Raw genomic sequence first — 14457 nt, forward strand, 5'->3', positions numbered from 1 at the left:
CTCTCTCTCTATCTCTCGTAAAAGCCGTTCCGAATGTTAATTTTCAGAAATTAGATAGAACAATTGAAACAACGAGCTACAGAAACGCACTCGAACTCAGTCAGTTCAGTCATGGACCGGTTTTTGATATTTCTACTGACGAGCACATATTTGGCCAATTTTTAATAAAAGAGCATTCTAGTTCAGAATGCCATTCCCACAAACGAGGAGATGAGACAAGTTAGGGAAAAGTCTTACACTACCAAACTTCTATGAGTTCTTGTACTTTTCTGTACCGATGGAAGCGAAACAATGGAAAGAAAGTCAGTGAAAACGAAACGGAATACAGACGCAGGATGGTGTGTAGGCCAGCTGTAGGCGATTGGTTTAGCTGTCCCTTGACCCTTCCTAGGTGATCGTACGAGGCTCGTTTAGCAGGCATGACCGTAAATAGATGCAATCGAATGGCGGATCGCCGTGTCAACGATAGGAATGAGAGACCTAGATTATGTATCTATTTCCACCACCGACTCGGACTCCAGCGGCCAGTTGCGGGCACTACGAGTTCCTCAACGCGTGTAAGCTAATCATTTGTGGTGTTATTTAGTGTGATCGAAACGAGGGCATAGAAACAAGTAAACAATGTATCGAAACTAGCTGAAGCATTAGGCAGCCAGAAGATATTCCTGAGCGATGCGTGAAAGGATGGCCACAAACGATACTGAGGACACCCGGTACACTATTGTGAATTAAGAAAAATGCACCAGAAAGATTCTATCCATGTTGATCATAGCTGTGTGTGAACGGATATTTAATGGCTGATGATGACACGGTTAAAGCGACATTCTTTTCCCACCGAAGGTTATCTACGTTACAGGTAATTGTAAACGATGCTAGTTGTGCAGAAAGGATTAAATGCTCGATCCGTTTGATGTTTCATTATTTGGGTTGTGATCGTCGTGAGATAATGAAGCCATTCGGGTTAGTTTGTAGAACATAAAAGTGCACACATTTATTAAATAATCACTATCTCTAACATCTAGTTCATTGTTTAGTGCAAATTATCTTTTACAAGCGCCAGCTCAACCCCGTTCAATACGTGTTTGATGCCCTACTTCCACCCAGAGCTTCCGTTAATGTTCCCTTTTGACCAGCTGTTTCCAAACCCGCGTTTCGCCCGTGTTCAGATCAATAGTAAACTGCATATCCTTCGGATGCATCGCTTTCACATGCAGCTCGTAATCTTGCCTCTGAGAGAACTGCATGGTGCAAATGGTGCACTTAAGACCAAAGTCATCGCTGCAGATGCCGTGCAGTTCGTACTGGTGCTTATTAAAATGAAACAGGCTCCGGTAGCCGGCATTGCACGCCCTACACCGATATTTCTGGATATCGATGTCTACGGGCACGGAACGCACCTTGCGATTGAACTGAATCTCTTTGTACGGTTTCTTGCAAGAGTGGTTGTAATAGTTGGACAGCTCCACGAAGCGGCTCGAGCAGCTGTCGCATCGAAACAGCTGCTTGGTGGGTGGTTTCGATTGAACCGCATCTTCCAGAATCTCTTGCACCACTGCCGGCTGGGCTGAATTTAGCGTTAGAGCTTTACGAGGCGGTGGTTGAGGCGTACTAAGTAATGCTGGCTCGAGTTTGATGGGATAAGGAACTTCTGGCGAAGGGACGAAGGTTGGAAGGGGACGTTGGAGGGGAATAAGTCGTTTCCTCCCCATCTGAGCGACGGGATGCTTTCTTGACGGTTCTTTGGGAAGCTCTTGTTGTTTAGCAAATGGTGCCGTTTGCTGATCTGACATATTAGCAACCACTTGACTGTGGTTCTCCGCCAAGGGGTCCTGCGATCCAGCGTCAGGAGCATACATATTGAAGTTCTTCTGTGCGTCATTCGAAAGTTCCGTTATGTCGAACTCTTCCAGTACAATTTCATGGTCCAACAAGATACGCTTGTCTTCGTCGTACAGTTCTTCGGTTTTGATAACATTGTACGCGAGTTCCTCGTAAATTTCCACTAGGGAGTCGTTCACCTTAATGGTAGATTCTTCTGCAGACTGTAAATTTGTCTCGGGGTGACGGACCAATTTCGACATTGGGGGGGTTTGTTTCAAAACCTCCCTCAGGGCTGCACTGTACCTTGCAGCATTTTTAAGCAAAACGCTAACCTCGTTCAGTAAGGTAATGCACATTTCACACACCGCACAGGGAAAATCCTTTTGCTTATCCAGCGGCAGCGAGACATGGGTACGGATCAAATCGAGAAGGTGAGCGTTGCTGGCCTGGTCCGTCGCATTACGTTCGATCACCTTGAGCAGGTTGATTTCCGAGAGACACAACCTACAAAACTTTGTCGTATTGTTGCTGGGACTAAAATCAGGAGGAATTAGAAAGAAATTTCAGTTTTGACCGTATCAATAGCACACTCAATCCTCAAGCAGATCCTTACAGAGTAACTGTGTCCATTGCACGCTTAAATATTAAGCTTTTTCTGGGGTTTCCAGAAAATCTACACACGGATAGGAAAAAGCATCACCAATTGCAGGTTCATCGACGTGAATGATTTTTGTTTACGATGCGTCCTGTCAAGAACGGTACGGGAAAAGGGGACACGGCAGAAGCCAAGGAGTATACTCAACGTTTAAGGCATATCTATTTTTTTAATCTGTAAATACTATTAGGGCATTATTATTTATTCTAGAAATAAGAAAAACCCAAATCGTATGTTTCCCAATCGTACAGCAAGTGAGAAACGTATTCAAATATTGAAATGCTTAACCAAAGATGAATCTCGCCAATTAACCGTCTACAAGAAGAGGCATTGGGCTGTTTTGTGTTTGCAATAGGATATTGGATTAGGAAATGCATTTGCCTCTTCAACCGAAAGCTAAATGTAATTTAATGTAATACCTTTTGCGTAGTGTCGCGTAAGTTTCGCTCTATACTGTTTGTGTTTACAGCAAGCAACTCAGTCAAATACATTTTGCTGCATGGGCTTCGCGATGCGACTGTTGTGCCAAAAACGAGAATCTGTTGCATTTCGTTGTTTAAAAACAATAACCACGTACTGCCAACGTAGTTTCCAAATATGGTTGAAGCAGTAGAGCACTTTTATTTCGATTCAGTGTCTAGTCAACGTTTGTCATTCTGTTAAGAACCCGAAAACTTTACCATTCCTTTGTTCTGTCGCGATCGTGTTACCGTTAGCTGGTGCTCGTAAGCCTTGTTAATCACCGAAGTCACGCTGGTTTACAATCTCGCATGCATCGGGGGTGCTTATCAGCAGAAAGTCATTCGCACTGTTATCGGAGATTCTATTTTCTGCGGAACCCTTCCCAGTGAAGTTCGCACCGTCAACGTAATCGTAAGCGGTCAGCAGCCACTATGGAACCACACCTGTGCCTCGTAACGGGATCGATTGATCGGATGTTCAGGGGCCGACCGCCGTGGCAGATCGTTGCCATAACGACAACCAGCGTGGTCGGCACAATCTGGCTGTGTCAGGTTTTGTTTCAGGACGAAAGCCTCTATCAGCGGGCGAAGAAGAAGGTATTTAAACTAGCGCGACTCATTCCGGCCGTCCGACGCAAAGTGGAGGCGGAAACTGCGAAAATCAACGATAGCTTTGTGAAGGACATTAGCCAGTCGGGGAACTACTACACCGAGCTGCCGTACGATGGGCTGGGACCGGAGGAAATACTAACGAAGGTCGATGACTATCTGGAGCTAGGCCATTATCGGTGGAAGGAAGGCTTCCTTTCTGGAGCCGTGTATTACTACGATCCCAAGTTAATCGAGTTGGTGACGAGCGTTTATGGGAAAGCATCGTACACGAATCCACTACACCCGGACGTGTTCCCCGGGGTTTGCAAAATGGAAGCGGAAGTAGTACGAATGACGGCGACGTTGTTCCACGGTGGACCGGAAACGTGCGGCACTATGACCACCGGCGGCACTGAGTCGATAATGATGGCTTGCAAAGCATATCGTGACTATGCGCGTGAATTGCGCGGCATTACCAAACCCAACATGGTTCTATCGGTGACGGCACACAGTGGTTTCGATAAGGCGGCCAAATATTTGGGAATCTTCACGAAGGTGGTACCGATGGATAAGAACACTACGGAGGTGAACATTCGTGCGATGGAACGGGCGATCAATCGGAACACGGTCATGCTGGTCGGTTCGGCGCCAAACTTCCCGTACGGAACGATGGACGACATCGAAGCGATTGCTGCACTCGGTCGCAAATACAACATTCCCGTGCACGTGGATGCTTGTCTCGGAGGGTTTTTGGTCGTATTCATGAAACGAGCCGGCTATCCGGTGCGTCCGTTCGACTTCAGCATTCCCGGCGTTACAAGCATTTCGGCCGACACGCACAAGTACGGCTTCACGCCCAAGGGCTCTTCGGTGATACTCTACTCGGCCAAAGTGTACCGCCACCACCAGTACACCGTTACGACCGATTGGCCCGGCGGTGTTTACGGATCACCGACGGTGAATGGGTCGCGCGCCGGTGGCGTCATCGCAGCCACCTGGGCCACGATGATGCACTTCGGGCTCGATGGTTATGTTGAGGCAACGAAGCGAATCATTGATACCACGCGCCACATTGAACAGCAGTGAGTACCTGCAATGAACCATGAACCTGCAATAGTAATTCCTTCCTCCGTTGATGTCCTCCTTGTCTCATGTTTCTTCTTTGTCTTTGTCAGGCTGCGTGGAATGAAAAATATCTACATCTTCGGAACACCGGCCACTAGTGTGATTGCGATTGGTTCGAAAGACTTCGACATCTACTTGTTGGCTAGCGAGCTGAATAGTTTGGGGTGGAATTTGAATTCCCTCCAGTTTCCCCCTGGGTAAGGTGTCTTGATGTGTAGCTTGCAACGTAGTGCTTGTGCTACTTGTGCTTTATTTCGGATTCCGTGACTCAAATCTGTCTTCTTTTTAGAATACATATCTGTGTGACGTACATGCACACGCAGTCCGGTGTGGCGGACAAATTTGTCGAAGACGTACGCTCGAAGCTAGCCGACATCATGCGCAACCCTTCCAAGCCCGTCGAAGGCAAGATGGCCATATACGGTGTGGCACAGTCTGTGCCGGACCGTGAGCTGATTGGTGAATTTACCCGATGTTTCATCGATTCCTTGTTTTATACGCCGGTGGACAAGCTGGCCAAGTAGATGATAGCTACCAAGGAGGACGTACAACCAACATTACCAATCATGAAACATCACAAATGCACGAACAGCAATTACAGTTGATTAGAGGTAATGTTGTACCAACACAAACCAAAAGATTTCGAAAAATAGATGTGGCCTTATTTCATCTTAATGTTGTATTGATAATGAGATAGCAGATTTTCAATCACCATGAGAATGAAATCATCTTGCCCAGGTATTTTGGCTAACTCACTGACCATTGCTGGCCTTTTTTATTTCGCTACAATCTGGTTTTTCCTCAATAAGCTCCAAGAGCTCCATTTTTCACACGACTTTACTACTGGCTAAGACAGGGCTGCCTAGGTGTGTTACCTACGTTCTGACGTTGAGAAAATCATCGAAGAAGGCTGATTTTCCCATGCCCGATAGCTTCGAGCCACGCGAATCAGGTGTCTGTGTTCATGTTTAACGATCTCCTGTGATAAGCCTGCTTCAATGAAATGCGCACACTCTGAAAGAATGTTGAAAGATTTGAACTTTGGCAGTGCTCAGAAGTGAATTTCTGAGACTGAAAAACTCTTGTTGATCGTTTCATTAATAACAGCCACGTGAAAATTCACGACAACCGTGCCGTTCCGTCTTGCGTTGTGAACATTTAAAACATCGCCGAAGCTGTCCGTTGTCGAATGAAAACAGGGTTTACGCTTAAAATCGATGAGCAAAAAAGTGGAGTAAAATGAAGGATGGTGTTTCCAGCACGCCCACCACCGATGACCGCATAACGTTTTCACTATTATGCCATTAAGCTTAGCGGACTTGCGTAAGCCATGGGCCGCACGGAGGGATGTGGCTGAAAAGTGAGATACGAAAAAAAACAGATAAGATACGGCGAAATACGCTTCTAGTGACCGTGCACACTTACCACCTCCTTGTATGTGGTGAATTTTGGCTTCAAATCGTTGCCCTTTAGCGTGATGAAGGCACCCAGGTTCTTCATTTGGTCACTGTAGAAGGGATCGACAAAAGCGAAGTGGTTATGAAGGTGTGACTCTCTTGCTTTAGGCCTAGGACGACTGGCTTACCAATAGTTAGGTGCTGAGAAGACGGTAATGCACTTCCCGTCGTGATCGATTTCGTAGCCTTTTGCTTTCACCTCGTGGCTGCGAATGACGTAGTCGAGGTTGTTGTATTTAAGGAATGCCTCCGTGATGTCCGGACCAAACTGAATTCCGACACCGCGCTTCGACGGCACACGGCCCTTCAGCGGCTGCGGATCGGACCACAGCAACTCGCACATCAACCCATCCTCCGGCGGCTGGCGATTGCGGTCGATCGTTCTCAGTTCGTCCAGCGAAACGTTATCGCGGGAGAAGAGACCACCATGCATTACCAACACCTTCTTGTTGATGAGATGGCACAGTGGCAACCAATTGTAGACGAGCGTGAACATGTCGGCCATGTTTTGCGAGTACTTTGACACAACCTCGCCGGTGAAGCCGTATAGCTGGTTCATGTTGAAGCTTTCGTGATTGCCGCGCGACAGGAAAAAGTGGTTCGGGTACAGCAATTTAAATCCGAACAACGTAAAGATGCACTCCACCGAAAATGACCCTCGGTCGACGAAGTCACCGTTGAACAGGTACGGGTTGGTGGCCGACGGCAAACCGTTTATCTCGAATATGTTGAGCAAATCGTAGAACTGCCCGTGAATGTCCCCGCACACGGTAAACTTTTCTTCGTCGGGCACCGTAATCTCCACCAGCGAGGGTTGCTTCGTCAACAGCGTTTCCATGTCGCAAAGTATCTGTAGGAAAAACCGGGCTTGTTAGCCTTGCGTGAGGCAGATTCGACCCTGTCGACCTAGTCTCTTACCTTGTAGGCATAGTTCTTGTGCAATTTGTTCTGATTTTTGTACCAATCTAGTAGACTCTTCATAAACTCCAATGTGACTTTTCCGTCCTCCAGTTTAGGTCCATTATAGTCGTCTATGGCTGTGCAGCGAAAAAAAATAAAGAAGGGGGTTACATCGAGTCGATAGCAATATCGGTCCAACGCTTACAAGCAAACTCGAGATCTCGGCACATTGTCGCAACCGTCTTTTCCTGTTGCTCCACGGAGATGGCCTTCTCGAAGGCAATCTTGTTCACCATCTTTTTACACTCCGTGTACTTGTCCTGTGCGTCTTTCGAGCCCGGACACCGCTTTGCCACGAACTCGAAATCTGCAAGCGCTTTCTTGAAGCGTCCCAGCGCCATTAGTGCTGCGGCCCGGCGGTAGTACGCTTTGGTGTAGCTGCTCTTCTGCGCTATAGCTTTATCGGCGTCTGTCAGGGCGTAACCGTAGGCTTCAGTGCGGAAGTGAGCAAAGCTACGGTTGGCGTAAAACCGCTCATTCGGGCAGATCTCGATAGCTTCCGTATACAGTAAGATGGCTTGCTCGTAGTTTTGCTCTACGCAGTAGGCCGAGTGTTAGAAAAAAGGAGAGAGAACACAAATCCATTACCACTCGCAATGTTGTAACAAGTGCATCCGTAACAACCGTTGTGCAAACACTGAATGTTCTGTACTGTCGTAATGCGATTACCGGAGGGAAAAATCTTCACTCCACCGGCTTACCTTTAAAATAATCATTTCCACGCGCGCCCAGCTCGTCGGCTTTCGTTTGCAGCGGATTTTCGGTCCCACTTTCGTCCGCCGCCGGTACCGCAGCCGGTGATGCGGGTTGCTGATTCGTTTCCTCGGCTGCTGACGACATGCTGCTGGAGTTATGCGCAAGAATTGGGCAAACAATAAACCAGTTCGAATACAACAGTAGAACAAAAGCGAAACAACGGAATCGAATTGACCGCACGGCTTACGGATCGGCGAGTGTTTTCAGGGAAAATCGCCGCTGTCACTGCTGACAGCTGATTCCGGCGGCGCGAATTTGCGGCTCGCCAAAAGCGGTTCCAATCGCACGCAAGTGGACCCCTTTCGTGCGGCGTTTTCAGTTTGTTGTGTGCAAGGTTTTAAATTCTTTTCCGATTTTGACTGGTTTTATTCCAAACTATTTTTTTTCCAAATTTCCAAAATTTTCCAAAAAACATTAATAAAAAGGATTTTTACTAATGTTAAAGTATTGACATTCACAAAACGTTTATTTGTATATTTTGTTATCCTTCTGTCTACATTCAATTTGATCGTAGAAATGCAATTAGATCCGCAATCATCGCCATGAGCTGATCAAGTTGTTGTTGGAACAAATCGTTTGTACTCTCATTCGCACTTGGCGGTTGCGGCGGAGCGTGGGCACGGCTTTTCAGGTCTTGTTGGAAACGATCCATTTCTGCCAGCAGAATCGCCAATCTAGCTTGAACTTCCTGCGGATTGGCGGTCGATGGTAGGTTCTGGACAGGTTGGTCACCAGGAAGCGATGGGAACTGGACTGTTTTCTTTCCTGTTGTTTCGACGCCATCACTGGGCAAGTAAGGGCTACGCTCTGTGACCATATCGCTCTCATCCAGATAATCTTTCAAAACTATCGGAGTTCTGCTAACATTCGGTTGGACACTAGCTCTTATGGCATCCAGTCTTTGAATTAAGTTTTTACGTCTATCAGAGGCAGATGGAGAGCTGGACTTTTTGGTGACAATCTGTTCCAGCATGTGGCTAGTTTCATCTCGCAAGCTGGAAAGATCGTTGATCGCGTCTTCGGAAATCTGAAGAAAACGTTCCCTTTCCGGACTTTTCCACACATCAAGGAAAGCCTCTATCTCCGACAACGCTGATTTGTCAAGCTCGTCGAGAATTTCGTGCAACAGAGACTCCTCCTCGGACGGGTCTTCAAAGGCGGGCATTGTTTCATCGAACAACAGAGACTGATCTTGTGTGAGGTTCGTAAGAAAAGTTTCACATTCTCTCAATTCGCTTTTCAACCTATTGAGACTGGCCGTGTTGGGAGTTTGGAGCACTTCCTTTATGGAACGGTTAACCCGATCAAAGGTGTTGGCCAGTGAGCTTGAATCGTTCAAAAACGCGTCCCATCCTTTCGTTTGCGATTGATGTAAAAGACCGAAGGAAGAACGTTCCTCTTCCGGGAGCGGTACATTCTTCCAAGCGTTCTCGATTTCCCTTAAACGGATGGATATATCCTTGATGACGTCTGCTGCAATGGAGGAGCTTTGGCTCATGCCACCTTCGCCTGATTCGGAACCGTAGGAAATCGATTCGGACAAACCTTGCAGCTCCTCCGCACAATCGACTGCATTACGGAGAATGTTTGGGAAGTTCCGAAGCAGTGTCTGCATTCTGCCTGGTGTCTGTGACTGCTTCTTCAATTTAAATGCGGCCACTCGCTCTTTCAATTCTTCGAGTGCTTGCGTTCCTTGCATGCATTTCTTAACTAGATTCTCAATGGATGGCGATTTTGGAAACTTTTCCGACGCGTCTAGCAGAATGTTGTGCAGTACAATTTGCTTATGTAAGCGTTTTAGTAAGTAATCCGAACAGTTCTTTGAACCTAAATCTTCAAAACTACCGATGTTCATCTGAGATTCCGTTAGAATGCCTTCGGAAAAGTCGGTGGTATTCCCGCTACCCAAGTCCATTTCATGTGGCTGTAGTATTCCCAAGGAGCTGTGGCGCGTTTCGTTAAAGGTTGGAAACGAAGTAGGACTTTCAAATTCTGAAAAATCAAGCTTTCTTCCCACTGCCGGCAGTCGGCTGCTTGTGGGGGTGCGGTTCGAGTTTTGGGCGTTTCTTGTCACATGTCTTTCTAGCACGGTTCGCAATAATTTGGTTTTTTCATAAATATTCACAAGGTTCGACCTGTTACTGGGTGGCTTAATTCTGGACTCTAGTATGGGATGTTTTCGAAACTGATCCACGCGACTGAAATTCATTCTGGTCTTCGTTTGGTTCGCGATGTACCCCTCTGCCAGACCGATGCCAGACTTCTCCGACCGTGGGTTTTTCGGGTCCATTGCAGACACAAACAACGACTCGTTTAACTATTCGTCAGCCAACAGACAGCTCCAATGCACTGGGGCAATCCATTGGTTGCTGTGATCTCTCCTTTTATTGAACTTTCAAAAAGACAGCAAATGAATTCACACATTTTAAACGCTGAATGCAATCCCAAGCATGCTTTTTCAATTCTTTACGCTCGCATTTCTCCAAGTAAAGGCGCACTACTTCGAGGGCTTCGTCCAGCTGCCTTTCAGTGAGCGCAAGATCTTTCACCAAATCCGGAAGTGAAAGCAGAAATTTGCGCTGCATCTTGAATACCTGGTGGGCACTGAAATCCGCATCACAATTGTTCTTCATAAACAAATAGATTTTCGGCAGTACGTCACTGTTGGGAAGATAAAGAAATTGTAAGTGATTGTAGCAAGGGACTGTTTTAGCTTCTGTCCGTACTTACTCGATCGAACGTTTCCGGATGAAATCCTTCGCAAGCTTAGCCAAGGTAACGAGCAAATCAAAGGCGTTGCTTAAGACTGCTGGGCTTTTATCGGTGAACCGTTCCGTGAGGTTGAACCAAATGTTATGCACCAACGGAAGCAGCTGGTTTTCGTGCCGATGCAGTATGTGGATCCCTTCATTGATCGTGGAAAGGGAAACGATACGCTCGGCTTCGTTCGTCGAGGCTACGAATTTGAAGTTGACGCTCAATATGCGCAGTACAAGCTGAAGGTGTGTCGGTATATCTGTTTTGGTCGTTTGGTAAACATCATCCTCTTCGGCATCGGACGATTCGTCGACTACTTCTTGTTCCATCTGATCCATATCAGCTTCAAGGGGGTCCGGTTCGTTGGTAATTTCCCTTTGTAGCAAGCTTTGTAACCGCTTAATCTGTTCCGATAGTTTCTGCCGGTCACTTTCTTCGCTTGTGGTTGATGGTTCCGAGCGTTCACAGTTAAACCGAAACCTCATGGAATGGATAAAGATTTGTAGCACCCTCAAGCACACGATCGAGTTCTGCCGACCGTACTGCGAGTAACTATCAAGAATGTTCATGACGATCGGCGTAACTGTTGACTCGAGCACGTTGGATGACTCATACGGAACGAACCTCAGAACCGATTCTAGCATACGTAGTCCATCCTGAAAGTGATCGGTTCTTCGCATGCAGCGAGTAATATGGTGCGATATGTAGTCAAGATTCTGGTAGATCAACTGCTGAATACCTGACAATCCTAGAGCGGTCGCTATTATGTCCAAAGCCAGTTCAGATGATTCATTTATGCAATTGAGCATAGAACTGGCACATTGTAGCAATAATCTTAACGCATCGTAAAGAAAAGGTTGAAAACTGTTACCCATAGCGGAAGCCATTCGGGTGACGATACGAACCACCAGACAAATGTGCAAAATATTGTACTTCTGTTCGATTATGTTATCATTCTCATCTAACTCCAATAGCCAGTGATGTGGCTGCATAACTTCCAATAGGATGTTTTTGAATGTCTCCTGCATCGCTAGTTTTTCGTGCAAATCGTTTTGCCCGCTCGACGCCTCATAGTCGTTTCCTCGTGGGATCATTTCACTCAATATGTAAAGGTACCCATTACTGTTAACGCGCGAAGTAAAGAAATGTTGCAAAATGTGAATTGACACGGTGTTTAAACACTCGGTATGATGTTGTAGTGCTTGAAAAACATCTAAAAAGCACCGTTTCGCTCGAGAGGATGTTACATTCTTCAGTACAATCCATCGAGACTCATTTCTCTCCTTCTGCAATCTAAAACCTTCTGCATACTCAAACCGATATGAAACGTTCTCGCGTCGCACTAGCTCATCCACACTCTCCAGTTCGGCACCGGCCAGCAAAATGGCGATGAATTGTTGCAAGATATTTTGATTCGACAAAACGTTCATTAGTTGAGCGGTGGAAAAGAAGTGAAGATAGCCACCGACAAGCCGGAAATTTGCTATCTGTTCTGTAGAGTCACCCCGATAAATGGAACGGGGCAATTGATTGAGGGCATCGTAGAACAGCTCGTCAATGCGGTTGCCTTCGATGGACACTGTAAAGCTGGAAACTGTATTGCCACAGTTCCGGCACATGTCTCTAATCCGTTCCGTGTCGTCTTGACACAAGGCTATAATGGACTGCAGATAGTGCACGGTACACCTGGGCATATTGCTGGAGGAAGTGACAAATCAATAATCTAGTGTTACGCATTTGACTCAATTACTTACTAGGTGCACTTTTCCAAAAGCTCGCAGTTCATTTTGGCAAACTCGAAACGGATTGAATCATCCTCGTGGCCTCTCAGATACTGTATGGATAGGAGAGCCTTCTCTACTAGTTCCTCTGCCGCCAGCAACCATTCTCGTGACCGCACGGCTTCGTTGAAGTATTTACTCTTCTGATCCCGTTGACGCAACCCTAGGCCTAACACTTTTTCGTTTCCCTTGTTTGCCTTTATACTTTCAGTTAGTTGACGAAATCGTTGTACATTTATCTCATCTTCGAGTCCTTCTTTTGAGTAGTCTTCGAAAATCAGGCACAATGTTCTTCCGATGGCTCTAACGGCAATGCACTTCATTTCTACTCCTTGCTTGTCGTCACCTTTGACGATGGTGAAAAAGGTGGCCATAAGTTTGGGAAGCACCACGAACAGTAGATCTGCAACCTGACAGCGTAGGACAATATCATTGCAATCGAAATTGTCATGAACTTGCAGCAGCGACAAAATTGCGTCCATAGCCTGAAAGCGCAGTACTCGCCAACGCTCGGTGTCCACTATACGAACGCACACAAAAATGGCTTGAGCTATGAGATTCCGGTTGTCCTTGACATAAACCTCTTCGACTAGCTCTGAATGGATGCGGGTCGTGACGGCGGAAATTACTCGAAAATGAGCTAGTTTATACTCTTCTGACAAATTGGGCCGAATCTGACCGGTATCTGGGTCGTAGATATTTTTGGTGCAGACAATCAATATTGTTTTTACGACAATCGCCTTCCTGAGCTTTTCTTTGAGTAGAATGGTGGCAATGCAATCTAGCACATGGGTTTTTAATTCATTACAATTCCTATAAAGAAGAAATGTAGTTACAGTAACGTTTGGTATTACGGTTGCAGGCGAACTTACAATCCTGATTCTCCGTCGAGAAGAATTAGCAGCTGGTGGAGAAAAACGTTCTGCAGGATCTGTGCGCTTTCAGGATGGACTTTCTTTAGATGATCATTCAAACTGATGATACTGTCCCGCGAAGGATTTTTGATCACAGATTCGAAAAGAGGCTTTATTTTCAGGAAAACGTCTGGAAAATTTTCCATCGTTGTTTGCTATGCTTTGTTATTATTACGAAAACAGTTCAAACTGACAAATCTTTCGTTTGACAGCTTCTTTTATTTTTCCCCGAATAATTTGACAGCCTTGACAGTTTGGGAAACAGAATTATTCACGTTTAAAAAAACTGTAAACAATGGTCCGGAGCATTTTCTTCGTTAAAGAATACTTACTTTTTATTGTCTCATTTCTCGTATTTTTGTATAAGCCATTGATTAGAAACTGCGAACGGATTTATAACATCACTGAGAGACAAATTTATTTTTATATAATAATCTATTTCTAACAGGGCATTATTTATGAAGAGCTGAGAAACCTCCTGGGTGATCGTTTATAGCCTATCGTTTTCGTTTTCGTAATTTTTCGTCTCACTTTCGAGCTATAAAAATTATCATTCACTGTTTCCGATATGACCAGCGTAACTTCTGTTGTCGGTTTTGTGCGTGTGCCCGGCGACGGGCCAATCTTAGGCGTGCATCGGAATCACTTGTTTTCCAAAACTGTTGCTTTTAGCGGAAGGTATCACAGAGGCGCAAAGCTGGATCAGTGTATGTTGAACTCCATTGATCGCGGATGGTCCAGGTCCAGATCGGACATCGAAGACGGTAGAAAGGCGTACACTAGCTTGCGGGTGTAGCCTGGCAGAAACGTGTAGCTAGAGAAGATGAGCAGGCCTAAAATGACGAAAATGAAAGCATCTGCGTTTCGTTGGGTTAAGGATAGTTTGGTATGTAGCTTCACGTGTGGTTTTCTTTTGCACAACCCATAAAATTAACTTTACACTTTTCGCCTGTTTACAAAAGGATACTGACAAACCGCTTCTCCCACGGGTCGAGCATGTAAATACAGGTATTCAATTCGTACAAAAGATAAACTGAGGAAATCGCCTTCCAAATTTGGCGAAACATTTTACGAGCGAACGATGATGCGCAACACAATCGGAGCGCACCTGAAACTATGACACAGAGTCCGTGCCGATTATCCGTCGTCGTCGTCGATGACTCGTGTGGTATTTCGTAA

General features: G+C 45.9%; 5 protein-coding genes across 5 annotated transcripts; 1 reads left to right on the forward strand and 4 right to left on the reverse strand.

Annotated features, from left to right (window-relative positions):
• Positions 1-1010: 1010 nt before the first annotated feature.
• On the reverse strand, positions 1011-2527 carry LOC131210725 (uncharacterized). The gene is made up of 2 exons (XM_058204010.1): positions 2435-2527; positions 1011-2355 (listed from the first exon to the last, which is right to left on the reverse strand). Exons 1-2 carry the CDS (start codon positions 2449-2451, stop codon positions 1113-1115), a joined length of 1260 nt encoding a protein of 419 aa, XP_058059993.1. The 5' UTR covers positions 2452-2527; the 3' UTR covers positions 1011-1112.
• A 531-nt stretch (positions 2528-3058) lies between these two features.
• On the forward strand, positions 3059-5345 carry LOC131211672 (sphingosine-1-phosphate lyase). The gene is made up of 3 exons (XM_058205247.1): positions 3059-4610; positions 4704-4850; positions 4943-5345. The coding sequence occupies exons 1-3, from the start codon at positions 3370-3372 to the stop codon at positions 5175-5177; spliced, it is 1623 nt and encodes a 540-aa protein (XP_058061230.1). The 5' UTR covers positions 3059-3369; the 3' UTR covers positions 5178-5345.
• An 84-nt stretch (positions 5346-5429) lies between these two features.
• LOC131211673 (serine/threonine-protein phosphatase 5) lies at positions 5430-8007 on the reverse strand. Its single transcript, XM_058205248.1, has 6 exons — positions 7772-8007; positions 7216-7605; positions 7029-7147; positions 6239-6960; positions 6079-6160; positions 5430-6006 (listed from the first exon to the last, which is right to left on the reverse strand). Exons 1-6 carry the CDS (start codon positions 7908-7910, stop codon positions 5950-5952), a joined length of 1509 nt encoding a protein of 502 aa, XP_058061231.1. The 5' UTR covers positions 7911-8007; the 3' UTR covers positions 5430-5949.
• Positions 8008-8325: 318 nt separating this feature from the next.
• LOC131207116 (uncharacterized) lies at positions 8326-10035 on the reverse strand. Its single transcript, XM_058199725.1, has 2 exons — positions 9901-10035; positions 8326-9831 (listed from the first exon to the last, which is right to left on the reverse strand). Exons 1-2 carry the CDS (start codon positions 10033-10035, stop codon positions 8326-8328), a joined length of 1641 nt encoding a protein of 546 aa, XP_058055708.1.
• A 175-nt stretch (positions 10036-10210) lies between these two features.
• LOC131207117 (TELO2-interacting protein 1 homolog) lies at positions 10211-13424 on the reverse strand. The gene is made up of 4 exons (XM_058199726.1): positions 13237-13424; positions 12338-13177; positions 10557-12281; positions 10211-10487 (listed from the first exon to the last, which is right to left on the reverse strand). The coding sequence occupies exons 1-4, from the start codon at positions 13422-13424 to the stop codon at positions 10211-10213; spliced, it is 3030 nt and encodes a 1009-aa protein (XP_058055709.1).
• Between the last annotated feature and the right edge of the window lie 1033 nt (positions 13425-14457).

The sequence above is a fragment of the Anopheles bellator genome, chromosome 2 (assembly GCF_943735745.2).
Source record: "Anopheles bellator chromosome 2, idAnoBellAS_SP24_06.2, whole genome shotgun sequence".
In the NCBI taxonomy this organism is placed as follows: domain Eukaryota; kingdom Metazoa; phylum Arthropoda; class Insecta; order Diptera; family Culicidae; genus Anopheles; species Anopheles bellator.

Bases quoted from the DNA above. Each gene is read 5' to 3' on its own strand.
- LOC131211673 (XM_058205248.1), bottom strand. From the start codon at position 7,910: ATGTCGTCAGCAGCCGAGGAAACGAATCAGCAACCCGCATCACCGGCT. The intron at 6,961-7,028 runs GTAAGAGACTAG...TTTTTCCTACAG, and splicing joins ACAAGAACTATGCCTACAAG to ATACTTTGCGACATGGAAAC. The intron at 6,007-6,078 runs GTAAGTGTGCAC...CTCACTTTTCAG, and splicing joins TCACCACATACAAGGAGGTG to CCACATCCCTCCGTGCGGCC.
- LOC131207117 (XM_058199726.1), bottom strand. From the start codon at position 13,424: ATGGAAAATTTTCCAGACGTTTTCCTGAAAATAAAGCCTCTTTTCGAA. The intron at 13,178-13,236 runs GTAAGTTCGCCT...TCTTCTTTATAG, and splicing joins CTCGACGGAGAATCAGGATT to GAATTGTAATGAATTAAAAA. The intron at 12,282-12,337 runs GTAAGTAATTGA...CACTTCCTCCAG, and splicing joins CTTTTGGAAAAGTGCACCTA to CAATATGCCCAGGTGTACCG.
- LOC131211672 (XM_058205247.1), top strand. From the start codon at position 3,370: ATGGAACCACACCTGTGCCTCGTAACGGGATCGATTGATCGGATGTTC. The intron at 4,611-4,703 runs GTGAGTACCTGC...TGTCTTTGTCAG, and splicing joins ACGCGCCACATTGAACAGCA to GCTGCGTGGAATGAAAAATA. The intron at 4,851-4,942 runs GTAAGGTGTCTT...TCTTCTTTTTAG, and splicing joins TCCCTCCAGTTTCCCCCTGG to AATACATATCTGTGTGACGT.
- LOC131207116 (XM_058199725.1), bottom strand. From the start codon at position 10,035: ATGAATTTCAGTCGCGTGGATCAGTTTCGAAAACATCCCATACTAGAG. The intron at 9,832-9,900 runs GTGACAAGAAAC...GTGGGAAGAAAG, and splicing joins GAACCGTGCTAGAAAGACAT to CTTGATTTTTCAGAATTTGA.